We start from the raw sequence: 15512 nt of genomic DNA, 5'->3' as shown, positions 1-15512 counted from the left end.
AGATGCTTATTTTCACGTGCCAATAGCACCAGACCACAGACAGTTCCTCCGGTTCGCCTTCGAGGGTCAGGCATACCAGTTCCGGGTCCTTCCGTTTGGCCTCTCTCTCAGCCCCCGGGTCTTCACCAGGTTCGTAGCGGCGGCGCTGGCCCCGCTCCAGGACAGAGGGATGCGGATTCTCCCGTACCTCGACGATTGGCTGGTGTGCGCGTCGACTCGAGGACAGGTACTCAGCGACACATCGGCCCTCTTGAACCATGTGGCGCAACTGGGGCTCACAGTGAACCTCACCAAGAGCTCCTTGACTCCCAGTCAGGAAACTGTATTCATTGGAATCGCCCTCAACTCCGTTTCAATGATGGCCTGCCCCTCTCCACGGCGAGTGGACAGCATTCTGGAGCTTGTGTCTCATGTGCGGAGAAGCACCACGCTCGAGTATGGACTGCTCCTCAGGCTGCTGGGTTTACTGATATCGGTATCCAGGCTTGTACCTCTTGGGCTCCTGTCAGTGCGGCCTCTGCAGGTGTGGGTCAACGGCTTGGGCCTCGACCCCGTGTGGGATCAGGAGAGTCTGGTGACGATCTCCAGTCATCACCGTCGGTTGCTGGAGCCGTGGAGGAGAAGGGAGAGACTGTGCCGGGGCGTGCCCGTGGGGGCACTACCCTCCCGCCGGGAGTTGGTGGTGACGGACGCTTCCCTGTCAGGCTGGGGAGCCTTATGGGAGCACAGGGCAGTCAGAGGGTGCTGGGGCCCTCAGGAGAGGCGACTACACATAAATGTGCTGGAACTCCGGGCAGTGTACTTGGCCCTCAAATACTTCCTTCCTGCCTTGGAGGGGAGGCATGTCCTTGTCAAGTCGGACAACGTAGCAACGGTGTACCACGTGAACCATCAGGGTGGCATCAGATCCAAGGAGTGTCTGCTGGAGGCCCAGAGGCTCCTCAAGTGGGCTTTTCCTCGCCTTCGCAGTCTCCGGGCAGTGCACCTACCGGGAGTCTGCAACCAGGCAGCGGATTTGCTGTCCCGTCAGGATCCTCCACCGGGGGAGTGGAGATTGAACCCGGCCGTGGTCCAACGGATCTGGGAAAAGTACGGCAAGGCAGAGGTGGATCTCTTTGCCTCAAGCGAGTCAACGCACTGCCAGCAGTGGTTCTCCCTGTCGGATCCAGCCTGTCCATTGGGACAGGACGCGTTCGCTCACCCATGGCCGCCAGGCCTCTTGTATGCGTTCCCTCCTTTGCCCATGCTCACGCTGACACTTCACAGGATAGCCACAGGCAGTCACACAGTGCTGCTGGTGGCTCCTTACTGGCCAGGGAGGATCTGGTTCCCCATGATCAGGCGGCTTCTCATTGGAACGCCTTGGCCCCTCCCGTCGAGGCAGGATCTCCTGTCACAGGTGCAGGGCCGCATTTGGCATCCCCAGCCAGATCGCCTTCAGCTCCATGTCTGGCCCCTGAGGGGCCAGGGTCTCTGCTAGAGTCCTGCGATGAGGCAGTTGTCCAGACCCTGCTCAACGCTCATGCGCCCTCCACAAGAGCGCTTTATGCAAACAGGTGGAAGCTGTTCTGCAAGTGGTGCGAGTCTCAACACGAGGATCCGGTCAGGTGCTCTGTGCAGAGACTGCTACGGTATCTTCAGACGTTGCTGGTCAAGGGGCTCTCGTCCTCTACTATGAAGGTGTATGTTGCTGCCATCTCAGCTCGGCATGTGCTGGTGGACGGTCGGACGCTGGGGTCTCATCCGCTGGTCAGTCGATTTCTGAAGGCAGTGCTCAGATTGCACCCCCCGCACGTGGCTAGAGTGCCCTCGTGGGACTTGCCTATGGTCCTGGAAGCCTTATGTTCTCCGCCGTTTGAGCCGCTGGAGCAGGCTGGTCTCAAGTGGCTGTCTGCTAAAACCGCCTTTCTCCTTGCCATCACGTCTGCCAAGCGAGTAGGGGAACTCCATGCCCTATCTGTCGCTATGGACTGTTTGAGGTGGTCCTCGGATGGCTCTGGGGTTACCATGTGGCCCAACCCCTCTTTCCTGCCGAAAAGGATTTCAGCCTTTCACGTCAACCAGCCTGTCACTCTGACAGCTTATGCTGCGCACCCAGGGGCGGAGGGGTCGAGTCATGATGTGCGATTGTGTCCCATTCGGGCCCTGAGGCAGTACATTGACAGCACGATGGCGTTTCGGAAGTCGGATGCTCTCTTCCTCTGCTATGGAGGGCACAGGAAGGGACATGCTCTGTCCAAGCAACGTCTTGCTCACTGGATCATTGATGCCGTTTTGCAGGCTTATGAGCGGAAGGGGCTGCCGGCTCCTCCAGTGAAGTGCCATTCCACCAGGAAGGTGTCCACCTCCTGGGCGGCACTGAAGGGCGTGCCACTGATGGATATCTGTGCGGCGGCAACATGGGCTTCCCCCTCTACGTTCGCCCGCTTCTACCGGGTGAATGTTGCTGCCCCTCGACTGGTCCAGATGGCTGTGTTGTCGGCCTCCTCGACCTGTAACTGATGGTTGGTGAGTGCAGGTTCCTCGTGACCATGTTGATATACGTTATCCACGGTGTTCATACACCGCCCTCTGGCGGTTAGGAGGTATGAAATAGAACGAGAGTTATGCATATAACTATGGTTCTATGAATACCGGATAACCGCCAGAGGTGTCTGTCACTCGGAATCCCAGACGAAAAGATTTTCACGAGGGAGGTCCTTGTGTGCGTCCTGCCTATGTAGGCAGTGTACGTGCTCACGCACAGGCACACAGGGTCACGGGTGACTATGTTGTTATTAGAATTCGACCTCTGCGCAAGCGCGTGATGTTTATCCACGGTGTTCATACACCGCCCTCTGGCGGTTATCCGGTATTCATAGAACCATAGTTATATGCATAACTCTCGTTTCAATTATAGGACAGATCGATTTAAACACTGCTGGAGTTTAGAACTCTAGCATTCCTATGCTGGGGGGAACATTCACCAAAAATAGCCGATCTACAAGCTCACAACTCCTGCGCCATTCCTGGACTTGTGTCACGGCACCCCACCCACTTTGAGAAACCTAATACCTACCACAAAAACATGTCACTATGGGAAACCTACATAAAAGACATGACCACATTGGTCTTTTAAAACAGCAATCATTGCTTATTAAAACATTTAAATGTATTCTCTCGCGTACAAATGTTATTTTCTGCTCATGCAATCTTTACTTTCATTGTATTATGATATTACAATTAATGATGAGGATGATGATAAGTTAATGGTAAACACACCATCACATTTGATCAAAAGTCTTGGTCTACTTCTAGTGTCTTGGTGACACCTAGTGGTCATTATTAGAAATGGGTTAGGGTTAGTTCCCTTCCCTGGTATTTTGAACTCATGAGAGAAAATAATTTGGTTGATAATTGCACCATAATTGCAATGCAGTAGTATGTGAAGCTTTCCAGTCAACTTTGTTGAATTATCACAAATATATCATAAATTATTAGAGTGCAGGGCAGGCAAGGCAAATGTTTTATTTCACAGCCCAGACATAAATAGAGCTGCCTCAAATCTTCAGTCCCACCAGCTATCAACTACAGATTAGGGCATTAAAGAAAAAGTCGACAAGACTTCATTACACAAGTCGACTCCCACCAGAGAAAGTTGAAAGTCGAAGTTGAAAAAAAATAAAAACGTTCTATTGTGAAAATAGCCGATCTACATGCTCACAACGCCTCGCATCGCGAGGCGTTGTGAGCATGTAGATCGTCTATTTTCACAATTTTTGACAATTTGTTTAATTTGCCATTTTATGGGTATTAAAAAGTCCTTAAATTGGCACTTTAGAAATGTGAAGATACCCTCTATACACTTAAACTTTATGTTGGTTTGTTTACAGTTGAGTGAGAAAACAATGTTTCACATTAAGTTAATCATCTGGAGACCCCCAAAAATAATGTGTGTGTGATGTGATGAAAACGATAAAGTCGACTTCAACTCAACTTTTTACTCGAGTCGACTTGCTAAAATCACAAGTCGTTAATGCCCTACTACAGACACACACACACCTCATGCATGTAGGGGTCCACCAGGATCTCAAAGGGGCCCACAGCCAGTGAGATGTTGGGTGCGGCGGTGGGGATGGGGAGGACATAATGGAAGGTCTTCTTCCTCATGTCGTGGGTGTAGATGGTCTCCACCAGGTCCCCGCAGGACACCGCCACCATGGAGGCGTCCACGGTGAACTCCAGCTTCCACGTGCACAGCTCAGAGTAAGAGTCCACACAGGGAAACCAGAATCTGGTTGGGGATAATAATAAAAAACGTTTTACGTCAGTTCAGGGCAAAAAACTGCAACGTTTATAATTGCGACCCTAGGTCGCATGTTTAGTATGAAAACTGCTGATCGTGTTCATCTGTCCGTCCGTCACATATCACGCTATGGCATGACGCCTCATTAAAAAAGTTAATGAGGCATAAGCATGATCTGAGGTTTTGGTGACAATCCCAAATCCCTGATGTCATCAGTACACATCCTTGTCCCTTTTATGCCCATATCAATTATGGAGATATCTGATGTCATCAATAGCCCATATCTGGGAATGCCCATTATGGACATAATTTGTGTCAGACTCATGTGGTATGACGTCAGACATCTATGATGTCAGACGTCAGTCATCTCCATATTTGGGAAAATATGGACACATTTTGTCAACTTAAACTTAAACCAGGTGTCTGTGCATTTCTTTGGTCAAAGTTTACCCCATGCCAAAGCACCAGTGCTCGCCCAGCAATCTGCCGTCAGCCAGGTGGATGCGTGCACTCAGCCATATGCACACGGCCATGAATGAAACCTTGCCCTTTAGGGCGTCTTACTAGTAGATAAGTAGAATTACATAAAAGAGTGGATCGTGGATTAATGGTTGAAGGTAAATTACATGGGCTTTAGTCATGACAGGAAATCACTTTTCCCACCTGGTGGAGTTCTGGTATCCAAAGGAGAAGACGTGCGCTGCTCTTTCTGCCATGTTGCCCTCCACATCTGGGACAACAAAGTGAAGACCCCCTTTGGGCTGGTCCAGGGAGAACTCTATGTACACCTTTAACACCTTCAGGTCTGCAGACAAAACAAAAGCACAAGAACCATGATCTGATATTACATTAATGTTCTATGTACCGGTCCGGTAACTGAAAACCTGGTTACAGAGCTGGTACCTGACATTTTAGTTATTTAACATTGACTAAAGTTTGACATGGTCCTGCATAGGAATAAACAAAGGTTTACCAAAATATCCTGAAAACGATGACGTGTGTGTGTGTGTGTGTGTGTGTGTGTGCGTGTGTGTATGTGTGTGTGTGTGTGTGCATAACGTGTGGGTGGTGCTCCATGCATGTGAGAGAGAGTCACAACACACACACACACACACACACACACACACACACACACACACACACACACACACACACACACACACACACACACACACACACACACACACACACACACACTGTTTGTTTTAACTACCAGCTCAAAACCATCTCACTGCACATGCTCTGCACATTCTTCTATGGTATTACATATCTCTTACACCACCTACTGTCATGGTATGGTATGCTTGTTGGAGCTGATCATGATCATTTTGGGGTGGTACGTGTAGACCTAGACATTTTTGTCGCGTGGACGTGGATTATTTTGTGATCGGAGAATGAAAGCGTTCGTTTAGAAAAAGATCCATACACGTGTGGCCGGGTCCAGTATGTCTCTCACCGTCTCCCTGTTTCCAGAGCTCAGATGGGACTTTGATGACCAGCTCTCCATGTCCGGCATCAGGGTCCACAGCACTCACAGCTGCTGTGTAGGCACTGGAAAAATAGTTCAGGTTCCTCCTACAAAGGCAGATAAGAAAGATTGATTGATATTACTTCATAAAATGAAAATTCAACACAGATATGCATATACTGTAGTACCTGATCTATCAGGATATCAAAATAAAATCACATGATTATTTCCACAGCAGTCCTTTACACTTGTCTGGAGGGCAGGCAGGAAAGGTGTGTAACAGCAAATAAGCTACTCAGCACATTATAAAATCAACACATTCTGCAAATTGGTGCCATGGCATTGGTCCGAAACCTCTTTGTTCCGACAGCCCATTGGTCCGAATCTGTTAAGAATACTATGCCTAACCTCAGTAACCCTAACTAAATTCCGACTAATGAGATGTAGGACTAATGAACCTTCGGACTTGTGCAAATAAAAATGTCCTTAACATTCCTTGATATCCAGGAGACAATTTTTCTAATCTTTCTCCACCACTCAATCTTACTGCCAAGATCAGATTTGATCTGATTTGGGATTTCATTCCCACCTGAATAACACTTTACAAAAAGAGGTTTAGCTCATTGCTTGAGCGTATACTAGTGATGCGCGGGTCAGGTTTTTTTCATAACCCGCACGACCCACAGCCCGCACGAAACGTAACCCGCCCGCGCCCGCCCCGCAGAACAATATACAAATCAACGAATCCGCCCGCCCCGCAACCCGCATTTAAAAAAAAGATGGTATATCATCTCCAGAATAGCTCATCTGTATACGGCTCTTCTAAGTACCCAACGTCGCTTTACAGAAAGGTTTACAGTAGCACAATATTGTCATGGGCTAAATAAACAAACGTGTTGTTCAAATTGGGGTTTAGCCTAAAAGACATTCATTCAAAGACGTTCATTCTCTCTGGGGCATCGTCGGGGAAGAATGGCGTTTCAGGTTTTATGTCAATCATATTTATACAGCGCAGACAGCAAAAGACGGACAATATTACATTCTGTTGGTTATTGATTCACCAGATTGGAGAGATCAGAGATGGGATCATGGGAGCGACTCGAGGTGGGCGCATGGTGATTTTCCGATGGCCTTAAAGTCCGAGTGACTTAAAGTCCGAAAGGCTGTTCAATTTAGTAGCCTATATGAGAGCGGAGACACACAGGAGGAGGAGAGAAAGAGGAGGAGAGGCGGCTGACTTTGGATGCGCAGCATGTGATGTTTAAGATGTTAAACTTGGTCTCACACATCACACATAGGCCTATGAGTGATTACTTTGTTTGATTTGAAAGCATGATGGATAATAAAGACCTGGATGTTACCTCTTATTGTGTGATCCAGGATGGATGCAGTCAATTTGAAGAAATAATAATCCAGCATGGACAATAAGAAAGCACTGGCCTACGTTTTCATTCACTTCTTGGCTGAAAATCTATTCTATATAGCCTATATCATATGTCATTTTATAACCTAGTTTAAACTAAGGGAGGCGGGAGCTGCTCGACTCTTTTCAGACAATTGAGTGCGAGAGCTTAATTGAAATGACCTACATAATATATGCGCAGTGAACTGGAATTATATAATTAATTATTTGGGAGCAGGTGTGTAAAGATTCTAATCTATAAACATCTCAAATAGCTTTTATACTTTTTTTTAATTCTCGAGGCGAGCGTGGTTGGTTCATTCAGTCAAAAAATCCGTCTCACTTGCGAAAGTTGTGTTTCAAATCGTATCCGTTGACTGGCTGGTTATAGTCTATAACTTACCCGACACAAAGTATTTAGCTATAAACGGACTTGTGTGGATGACAGAGACACAAACGGTAAGTGAAATCCTGCTGAATTGTTTGTGCATTCTTCTGCTGTGCTCACGTTGTGTCAAATGTTGGCAAAATGCGGTTCGCGGGCCCAACAGGAGCGGAATTGGGACGGTCCTCGCACCAAGGAGCGGAGGAGAAACCTCGCTCCTCTCTGGCGCATTTTAAAACATGCTCGCTCGCTCATGCTCGTATTCAAACATTATATTCTTATTCTTATAGGACTACTCTTATTAAGAATAAAAGGCAAATAAGAACAGGTGATTATTCTTATTTATTTTTTGCACATGAGAGTGGTGATAACCCGCCCGCCCGCCGCCCGCCAATATTGAGTCTCAAACCTTGACCCACCCACCCGCACGCGGGCGGGTTGGCGGGCGGGTGGGGGCACCGGGTCGGCCCGCGCATCACTAGCGTATACAATAGCACTACGGTGCTCCACTAATGTAGATAAGTTATCAACTGTTTATCTGTGAGAGATGGGGTAGAGATGGGGTTGGTTCTTACTGCTTGGACTCGTGGTGGCAGACCTCCAGTGTTGGGTCATTGTAGAGGAAGGGAGCCTCCAGGTCGTTCACACGAACCCTGTAGATGCGACACTGCTTGCTGTTGAGTTTGATCCTGTTCAGGTTGACCACAGTGGGGAAGATGGTCAGCTCCACATAACCCTGATGGAGGAGAGAGAACAATTTATATATATAAACACATACACATACACAAAAGCAATAAAACAGGGGACAGAATGTGGGTAGAATTAGGATCCTTAAGCTGGCTGCAGGGGGGCTGGCAGGGAGACGTCCCTGTCGCTGCTCCACCACCCAGAGATGTTCCGGGATTAAAGGAGCGAAACATCTGTGAAGGTTGGCTCCCGGCTGATGACCCTGCAGCCAGCACCATGGCACCCTCGGAGGTGCGTCAGGCAGCAATGCCCAGCAAGTGTTCTTACTTGTGATTAAATCTGTTCTGGACCCGCAATTCAGGGGTTGACACTAACGGCATTAAGTCTCCGTTGTTTCAGAGCGACCTCGCCCTATTAGGGCGTCTTACTGGTTTCATTGACTTAGTTTTCAGGCAAGAGGGCATGACCTTTGGGCAAGTATAGCTTGACCTGCACTGGCCCGACAGGAAAGTGCCTCTGAGACATCAGTGTCAACCCCCGCAATTGGATCACATGGAGATGGGAAGCCAAGTTCTTAGACTTAGTAGTGTTATAACTGTAGATGCAAGGCTGTTAAACTCCACTTAAATGAGTAATTGCAACACACAGATAGGCATGCACTATGAGTTAGGGTTCCAATGAATAGCAAAAACTAATACTTCAATCCGAGAACATGTTAGAAGCATGATCTATTTATTACAGTAGTTACGGACTATTATTACAGCGTACTTACAATCACAGACTTCCTCTGGAAGTTGATGTTGTTGATGCACACCACCTGATGGGTCGTATAGACAGACAGAGATGTCAGTATGCAATGCTTTAGTTTCTTTATCAAAAATAACAGGATGCTTGTCATCCGATTATAAAAAAAATCTAGTGTTGCAATTTGCGGCTAATTCTATGTTATGAGTTAAAAAAGGACCCCAATTGGTACAAGCCCCAAAGCTTTTTTGAGGTATCCTTTTAGTTGACCTGGTACCAGTGAACTGTACTGTCATGATGAAACTGTACCTGTAACTTCTAATAAAGTCTTCAATCAATCAAACCTTTTAGGAAAGCCACAAAAGCACTATGGCTTGTTTACATTGGGGATACTTGGTACTCAATTCATTGAGACATTAAATTACAAATATAGTAGTGTGCAAAACACATCATACAGAAATGAGGATTAGAAAATAGTACAATATTTACAGTAAACTGAGCTATTTTTTTTATTTCTTTTTTCTTATTAATGCTTGTCACTAGCCATTAATGAAGGCTCTCTACAGGCTGACATTTGCAAACGTCAAATAGTTACTAGGCTGCTAGATGTTACATGTTACAGCCTTTGAAACGCTCAACCATAAGTGAATACATTGTTTACAAACAGATTTGGCTACTTCAACTCATTCAAAATGTCCAGGCAAGAAGTCAAAGAAAGAAAAGGAAAAAATACTTATAATTTAAATGGACGGGGGCTTTCAAATCCTTTATCCTTCTTCTTGTTCATCTTTTTAGCTTGATGCCTCCTGGAGTTGCCTGGCTTTCAACATGCTACATACAGACAATAGACGTAGAAGAATGTGTTCGTCTACTACTGGAGCTCCATTCAAACCTCATCCCTCTATAACCCGGCCGTTGAGTTAGAAATAAAGGCAGTTATATGAGCTTTTAAACAGCCGTGGTATAAAATCACTGTGTTCAATCGTAAGACGTTAAAGACAAATCCAAGTGTTCAATGTAGAGCACTGCTGATGATAATAAAGAAGTACTTAATCCAGCTGTTCAGTGCAGAGCATCCAGTTTGCAGAGAAACAGAAAATGCAACAAACAACGACTCAGAAAGACATGAGGTTTGTTGCAGATGCCACTGTACTGGTGTCTTTAGTTTGAGTTATATCCAACCAAAGCTGTTCAGTGCAGAGCATCCAGTTTGCAGAGAAACAAACAGAGAAAATGAAACAAACAACGACTCAGAAAGACATGAGAGGTTTGTTGCAGAAGCCACTGTACTGGTGTCTTTAGTTTGAGTTATATCCAACCAATGAATGCCCACAGAATGTAACGCTACTCCAGCAACAATTACACAAAACTGGGAAGACAAAACGCCGGGTTGGTTTTGAAAGAAACGCGATGTGTGATATCTGGCTGTGTGGTCTTCCTTTTTGAATATTATGTTATATGTGCGCTCTCAACGCGTTGTGTTGATGTCTGTGAGTGGGTTCCGCCATTTTGTTTGTTACCTTTGAACTCCCGCGGTGGAAGCAAGGGAGGGAGGGGGGGGGGGGGGGGGAGAATACATGAATTAAATATTTATGTGAAATGACCGAGTATATCCAACTTTAGAAACTCTGATGGAGGAATAGTCTTATATTATTTAACGAATAACCTTTTAATTTATATTTAAAAAATATATATGTATTGTTTTATCGTCCTTGTGCCACTAGAGGGCAGCAAAGACTGGACAGGGCCAATACATTTTCACACTCACTCCAGAGGGCCACAATGCAATCAGGCAAACATAGAAAAAAAGGCTAATCTACAAGATCATAATATAGCAGGTCGAGCTTATAGATCTGCTATTTTTGCTATTTTTGAAATCCTGAAAAGTATAAGAAAAATCAAATGCAATTATGTTCTTAAATACAGATACAATGGACATAAACAAGACTAGTAGGCTAGTCACTAATACAGACTGAAGTAATTAAAGCGGGTCATGTTTGCATGTTTGGAATTGTAACAGCTGAAATCAATAATAGGCTATATCAGTATTCCAATATTAACCTGCGGGCCACATTAAGTTAAGGTGGGCGCCCTTACATGCACTTGTTTGTGACCTCACTACTAAACGCAAATGACTGAGAGAGGTCAACAACCAATGCATTTCATGGTCTGGCTGCATAAAAAAAATACGAAAAAAAAAATACCATTGACACACATTGGCAGAATCCACCCTCATACTGTAGGTAGAATAAAAGTGCTGTGTGACCGTGCCCTTATGCAGAATGTCACATTTCACAAGTTTTCAAACGTATAAAATGTAGCTATACAATATTTGGCAAATAGTGGTAAATATAAACCTATTCTTAATAATTTTCAATAATAATCAAAATCTATAAAGTTAACTGATGGTAGTAATTACATTTGTCAAATAATTGTAGTGAAGTACGTACAATATTTCCCTTTGAGATGTAGTGGAGAAGAAATAAAATACTGACAATTGGAAATACTCCAGTAAAGTAAAAGTAGTCTACCTCAAAATTGTACTTATAAGTACAGCACTTGAGTGAATGTTACGTAGTTACTTTACCCCACTGAGGACAGGCAGGGGTGTCACAAGGGGTAGGAAAGTGGGACTGAGTTACTGGGGCCCAAGGTGGAGGGGCCCTAATAACTTTATCTATTGAAAAATAGCAGATATCTATGGGATTAGATTCATGCCAATAGTCCAAACCTTGAAAGTAGTATTTCAAGACTGTAAAATGTTTTTGAATCTCTGAAAAAATATTTTTGAGTCTCTGAAAAATGATTTCGAAACTCTGTACAATGTCTTGGCATAATTTCTTCAGAGATACAACACATTTTTTCAGAGATTCAAATCACTTTTCAGAGTTTCGCCAACACATTTTCAGAGTGTCAACTTCATCAGAAACACTGTTTCAGAATATGCATTTTGGCACTTTTCTCCCTGTGTTCATGTTTGAAACCTTGTAAACTCCTAAGGTTTCAAAACCTTGAGAGTTATTTTCAATCTCTGAAAATATTTTTTGCAAGACTGAAAAATGATTTTCAAACTGAAAAAATGTGTTGTATCTCTGAAGAAATTCTTCCAAGACATTGTGCAGTGTTTCGCCAACATATTTTCAGAGTTTCACTTTTTTTTTTTTTTCAGGTATTATTTTCTCAGATCTTATTTTTACAGATTCAAATAAATTTTTTTCGGTTTCAGATTATTATTATTTTTTTGCGCTTCTTACTTTTTCAGTTTCAACATGAAAAGTTTCAAGTCTCAAGTTTCAAGGTGCAGTTCTGGCAGTGTTTATGGCAACCATGCAGGGTTGCCATGTTTGCTCTTACTTTTTCAGTTTCAACTTGAAAAGTTTCAGAGTCTCAAATCTCAAAGTGCACTTCTGGCAGTGTTGGCATGGCAACCAGCTAGGGTTGCCATGTTTGCTAGAAGTGAGTTCTCTGGGCTTTCCTATCCATAAGTTTAGCTAAATCCATCACCAGTCCCTGTCCCTATGGAAGAGATCTACATGTTCTATAGCAGGGGTCTTCAACAGGGGGTCCGCGACCCCTAGGGGGTCTGCGGAGGTACTGCAGGGGGTCTGCGAAATTATTGCTTAAAAAAAAAAAGATTTCAAAAAATGTTATTTTTTCTTCTTTTCTTTTTATAAATCATGATTCTATCCATTTTGAATAGCTTGAATACATGATTACTATGCAATTGACAGATTGTTGATATTATTGACATTGGTTCTCAGTTAATAAAGTATGTTTAGAAATGGTAGTGGTACGGCCCACCCTGCTCGCTGTAACTTGTACATGTTTAAAATAAAAAATATGTCGTAGCCCCGACCCCCCCACCCTACGAGGTGGTAGGGGGTCCCTGCTCCATCTCCCCATCAGTTTGGGGGTCCCCGGCCTGAAAACGTTGAAGACCCGGGCCCTGTTCTATAGATCTATGGAGTCATCATATGTTTTACAGATCTACAGGCATTAAGTGTAATAGTGTAATAAGTGTAATAGGTGACAAATGTAATAGTGTAATAAGTGTAATAGCGTAATAGTGTAATTGCGACCGTCAGGTCGCATTTACTATCAAAACCTCCACCGCCAGTCTGTCCGTCAGTGTGTCTGTCACGTCACGTCACACTTTTGCCCTGCTCATATCTCCGCAACCGTTGCCCCGATCCATGCCAAATTTTGCACACACACTCCTTGCCTGCCAAACCACAACCTCCACCAATTTTCACATGGCCCTCTTCTAGCGCCACCATGAGGCCGATTCTTGCAAAACACATTTTTGGACACTGCTCCTACAATTTTTGCCCTAAAATCACGCAAATCGGTACACAGTAAGTCTACACTCATCTCATCAACATGGATCTGTCCCATTTGGCGCCACCTTCAGGCCATTTTTTAAAACACATTTTTGGACATTACTCCTACAGATTTTGACCTAAAATCACGCAAATCGCTACACAGTATGTTTACACTCATGTCATCAACATGGATCTGTCCCATATAGCGCCACCATCAGGCCGATTTATTCAAACACATTTTTGGACACTGCTCCTACAAATTTTGCCCTAAAATCACACAAATCGGTACACACTTGCTCTACACTCATGTCATCAACATGGATCTGTCCCATTTAGCGCCACCTTCAGGCCGATTTTTTAAAACACATTTATGGACACTACTCCTACAGATTTTGCCCTAAAATCACGCAAATCGCTACACAGGGGTTGACACTAAGGTCTCAGAGGCACTTGCCCGTCGGGCAAGTACAGGTCATGTTCTACTTGCCCTCAGGTCATGGCCACTTGTTTACTGGTTACTTGTTTCTCTCTCATAAACAAAACATGGCAACGGAAATAGACCTGATTACTTGTTTCTCTCTCATAAACAAAACATGGCAACGGTGGGCAAAGTTAGACGGTTGTAGTCGGTCGGAGAACGGAGATGTGATTCTCTTAGCACAAAAACGCTTGCAAGCTGGCGGCACACATAGAGGCATAACGTGTGGATATGTTTTGCTGCAGAGAGGAAACTTTGGGAAAGCAGTGTTGACCAGGACGCTGAGAACATTTGTTCTGACTCTTTGAAAACAAAGACACACACGCGCTACTCTACCTAGCGCTACTCCTGCGCCTGTTTTGGGGATTGAGAGAACTCATACAGTTTCTCCATAGCAGTCACTTCATGTTCGCACAATGAGGCATGTCGCTCTTACGGGTTGTATCGCGCAATTTCTAATTAGTTGCAGCTGAGCGCTCATCGTGTCCGATGCACGTCTTTTTTAGCATAATGGGAGCTTGTAGAATAGTGGTTTTCAAGGGAGCTCATGTTGCACTGTCGCAGCAAACTATCCCACTCGATCCCACTGCAGAACGTTCGTTCAGTGTGTGTGGGGAGTTGGGAGGGATGGACTGGGGGAGAGAGAGAGAGAGAGAGAGAGAGAGAGAGAGAGGCGGAACACTAGTCTAATATAGCCCCGTTCAGCGTTCAAGTAGGCTAACGAAACATATCTTATATTATGTTACTCAAAATGGGCATTTGCCCGGTCGGGCAACCTGGTAGCAACCTTCACCTGCCCGACCATATTATTTACCTGCCCCGGGCAGTCGGGCAAGCGTTAGTGTCATCCCCTGTGTCTATACTCATGTCATCAGGGACGTGCTGGCCATTGGGGAAAGCGGGACAACTCCCGAACGGCCGGTTTACTGTCAATATTCCAGGATGACCTCCCACTTGGGTAATGACGCCCCCTGGCGATCATTCAGAGAAACTACTTCAGCTCCCGTACTAACGTAGGTAGGAAGGGCCTGTCACTCAAACCGGAGTGACCCGCCTCCAGGCTATATAAGCCCCCGGAGGCGGAAGTAACATCCTCTTTTCACTCTCTGCGATATCACATTCAGATAAGTTGAAACTCAGCCTTTGTATTATTATTCTTCGCGCATTAGCCTAAAGCGGTGGCATTAGGAGTCGCCCACTGGCGAGTGTTGAATTAACCCGTACTTAAGAATACTTATTCTTGTTCCGTCCTAAATCGACGGTTATTTCCTTTTATAACAAAGGATTATTACTGCTTGTTCAGGCCTCCGCCGAAGCAAGCGTGGCATAGCATTAGCCGTTAGCTTGTTAGCTCGTCTGCTATTGTTAACGTTAGCTACACTGCTCACCGCTTGTTCAGGCCCTGCCCGAATCAAGCGTGGCCTAGCCTTAGCCGTTAGCTTGTTAGCTCGTCTGCTTCTGGTTAACTCTATCTACAGTGCTTCGCCATGGATCCTCTGGCCTTCCTGCCGAGGCAATGTCCAGGCTGTCCAGGACTCATCGACGGACAGGATCTTCACCATCTCTGTGTCGGCTGCATGGGCGTTGCACACGCCTTCTCTGCACTGAGTCCTCAGGGGAGAGCAGGACCTTTCTGTGACTGCTGCGTGGCCTACGACCACGATGTACTGATACACCGGTTCTTCCTAGCCAGGGCAGGCCTCGGGGCCTGCGCTCCACCAGGTGGGTCCACTGCTCTCAA

At 45.4% G+C, this 15512-nt stretch overlaps 1 protein-coding gene across 1 annotated transcript in view; it reads right to left on the bottom strand.

The window, feature by feature from the left end:
* The window catches only part of taf2 (TAF2 RNA polymerase II, TATA box binding protein (TBP)-associated factor), a 57989-nt gene extending 47537 nt beyond the window's left edge, over window positions 1-10452 (bottom strand). The window contains exons 1-6 of the mRNA XM_080746042.1: window positions 9709-10452; window positions 9000-9054; window positions 8116-8276; window positions 5742-5860; window positions 4949-5090; window positions 4042-4273 (exon numbers count right to left, since the gene is read on the bottom strand). Coding sequence (XP_080602168.1) covers window positions 4042-4273; window positions 4949-5090; window positions 5742-5860; window positions 8116-8276; window positions 9000-9054; window positions 9709-9758 — 759 coding nt within the window. The 5' untranslated portion in view covers window positions 9759-10452. The remainder of the gene's footprint in view (window positions 1-4041; window positions 4274-4948; window positions 5091-5741; window positions 5861-8115; window positions 8277-8999; window positions 9055-9708) is intronic.
* Window positions 10453-15512: the final 5060 nt, after the last annotated feature.

The sequence above is a fragment of the Nannobrachium achirus genome, assembly GCF_963921795.1.
Source record: "Nannobrachium achirus genome assembly, chromosome: 2".
Lineage (NCBI taxonomy): Eukaryota > Metazoa > Chordata > Actinopteri > Myctophiformes > Myctophidae > Nannobrachium > Nannobrachium achirus.
This window is presented reverse-complemented; position numbering and strand designations above follow the sequence as displayed.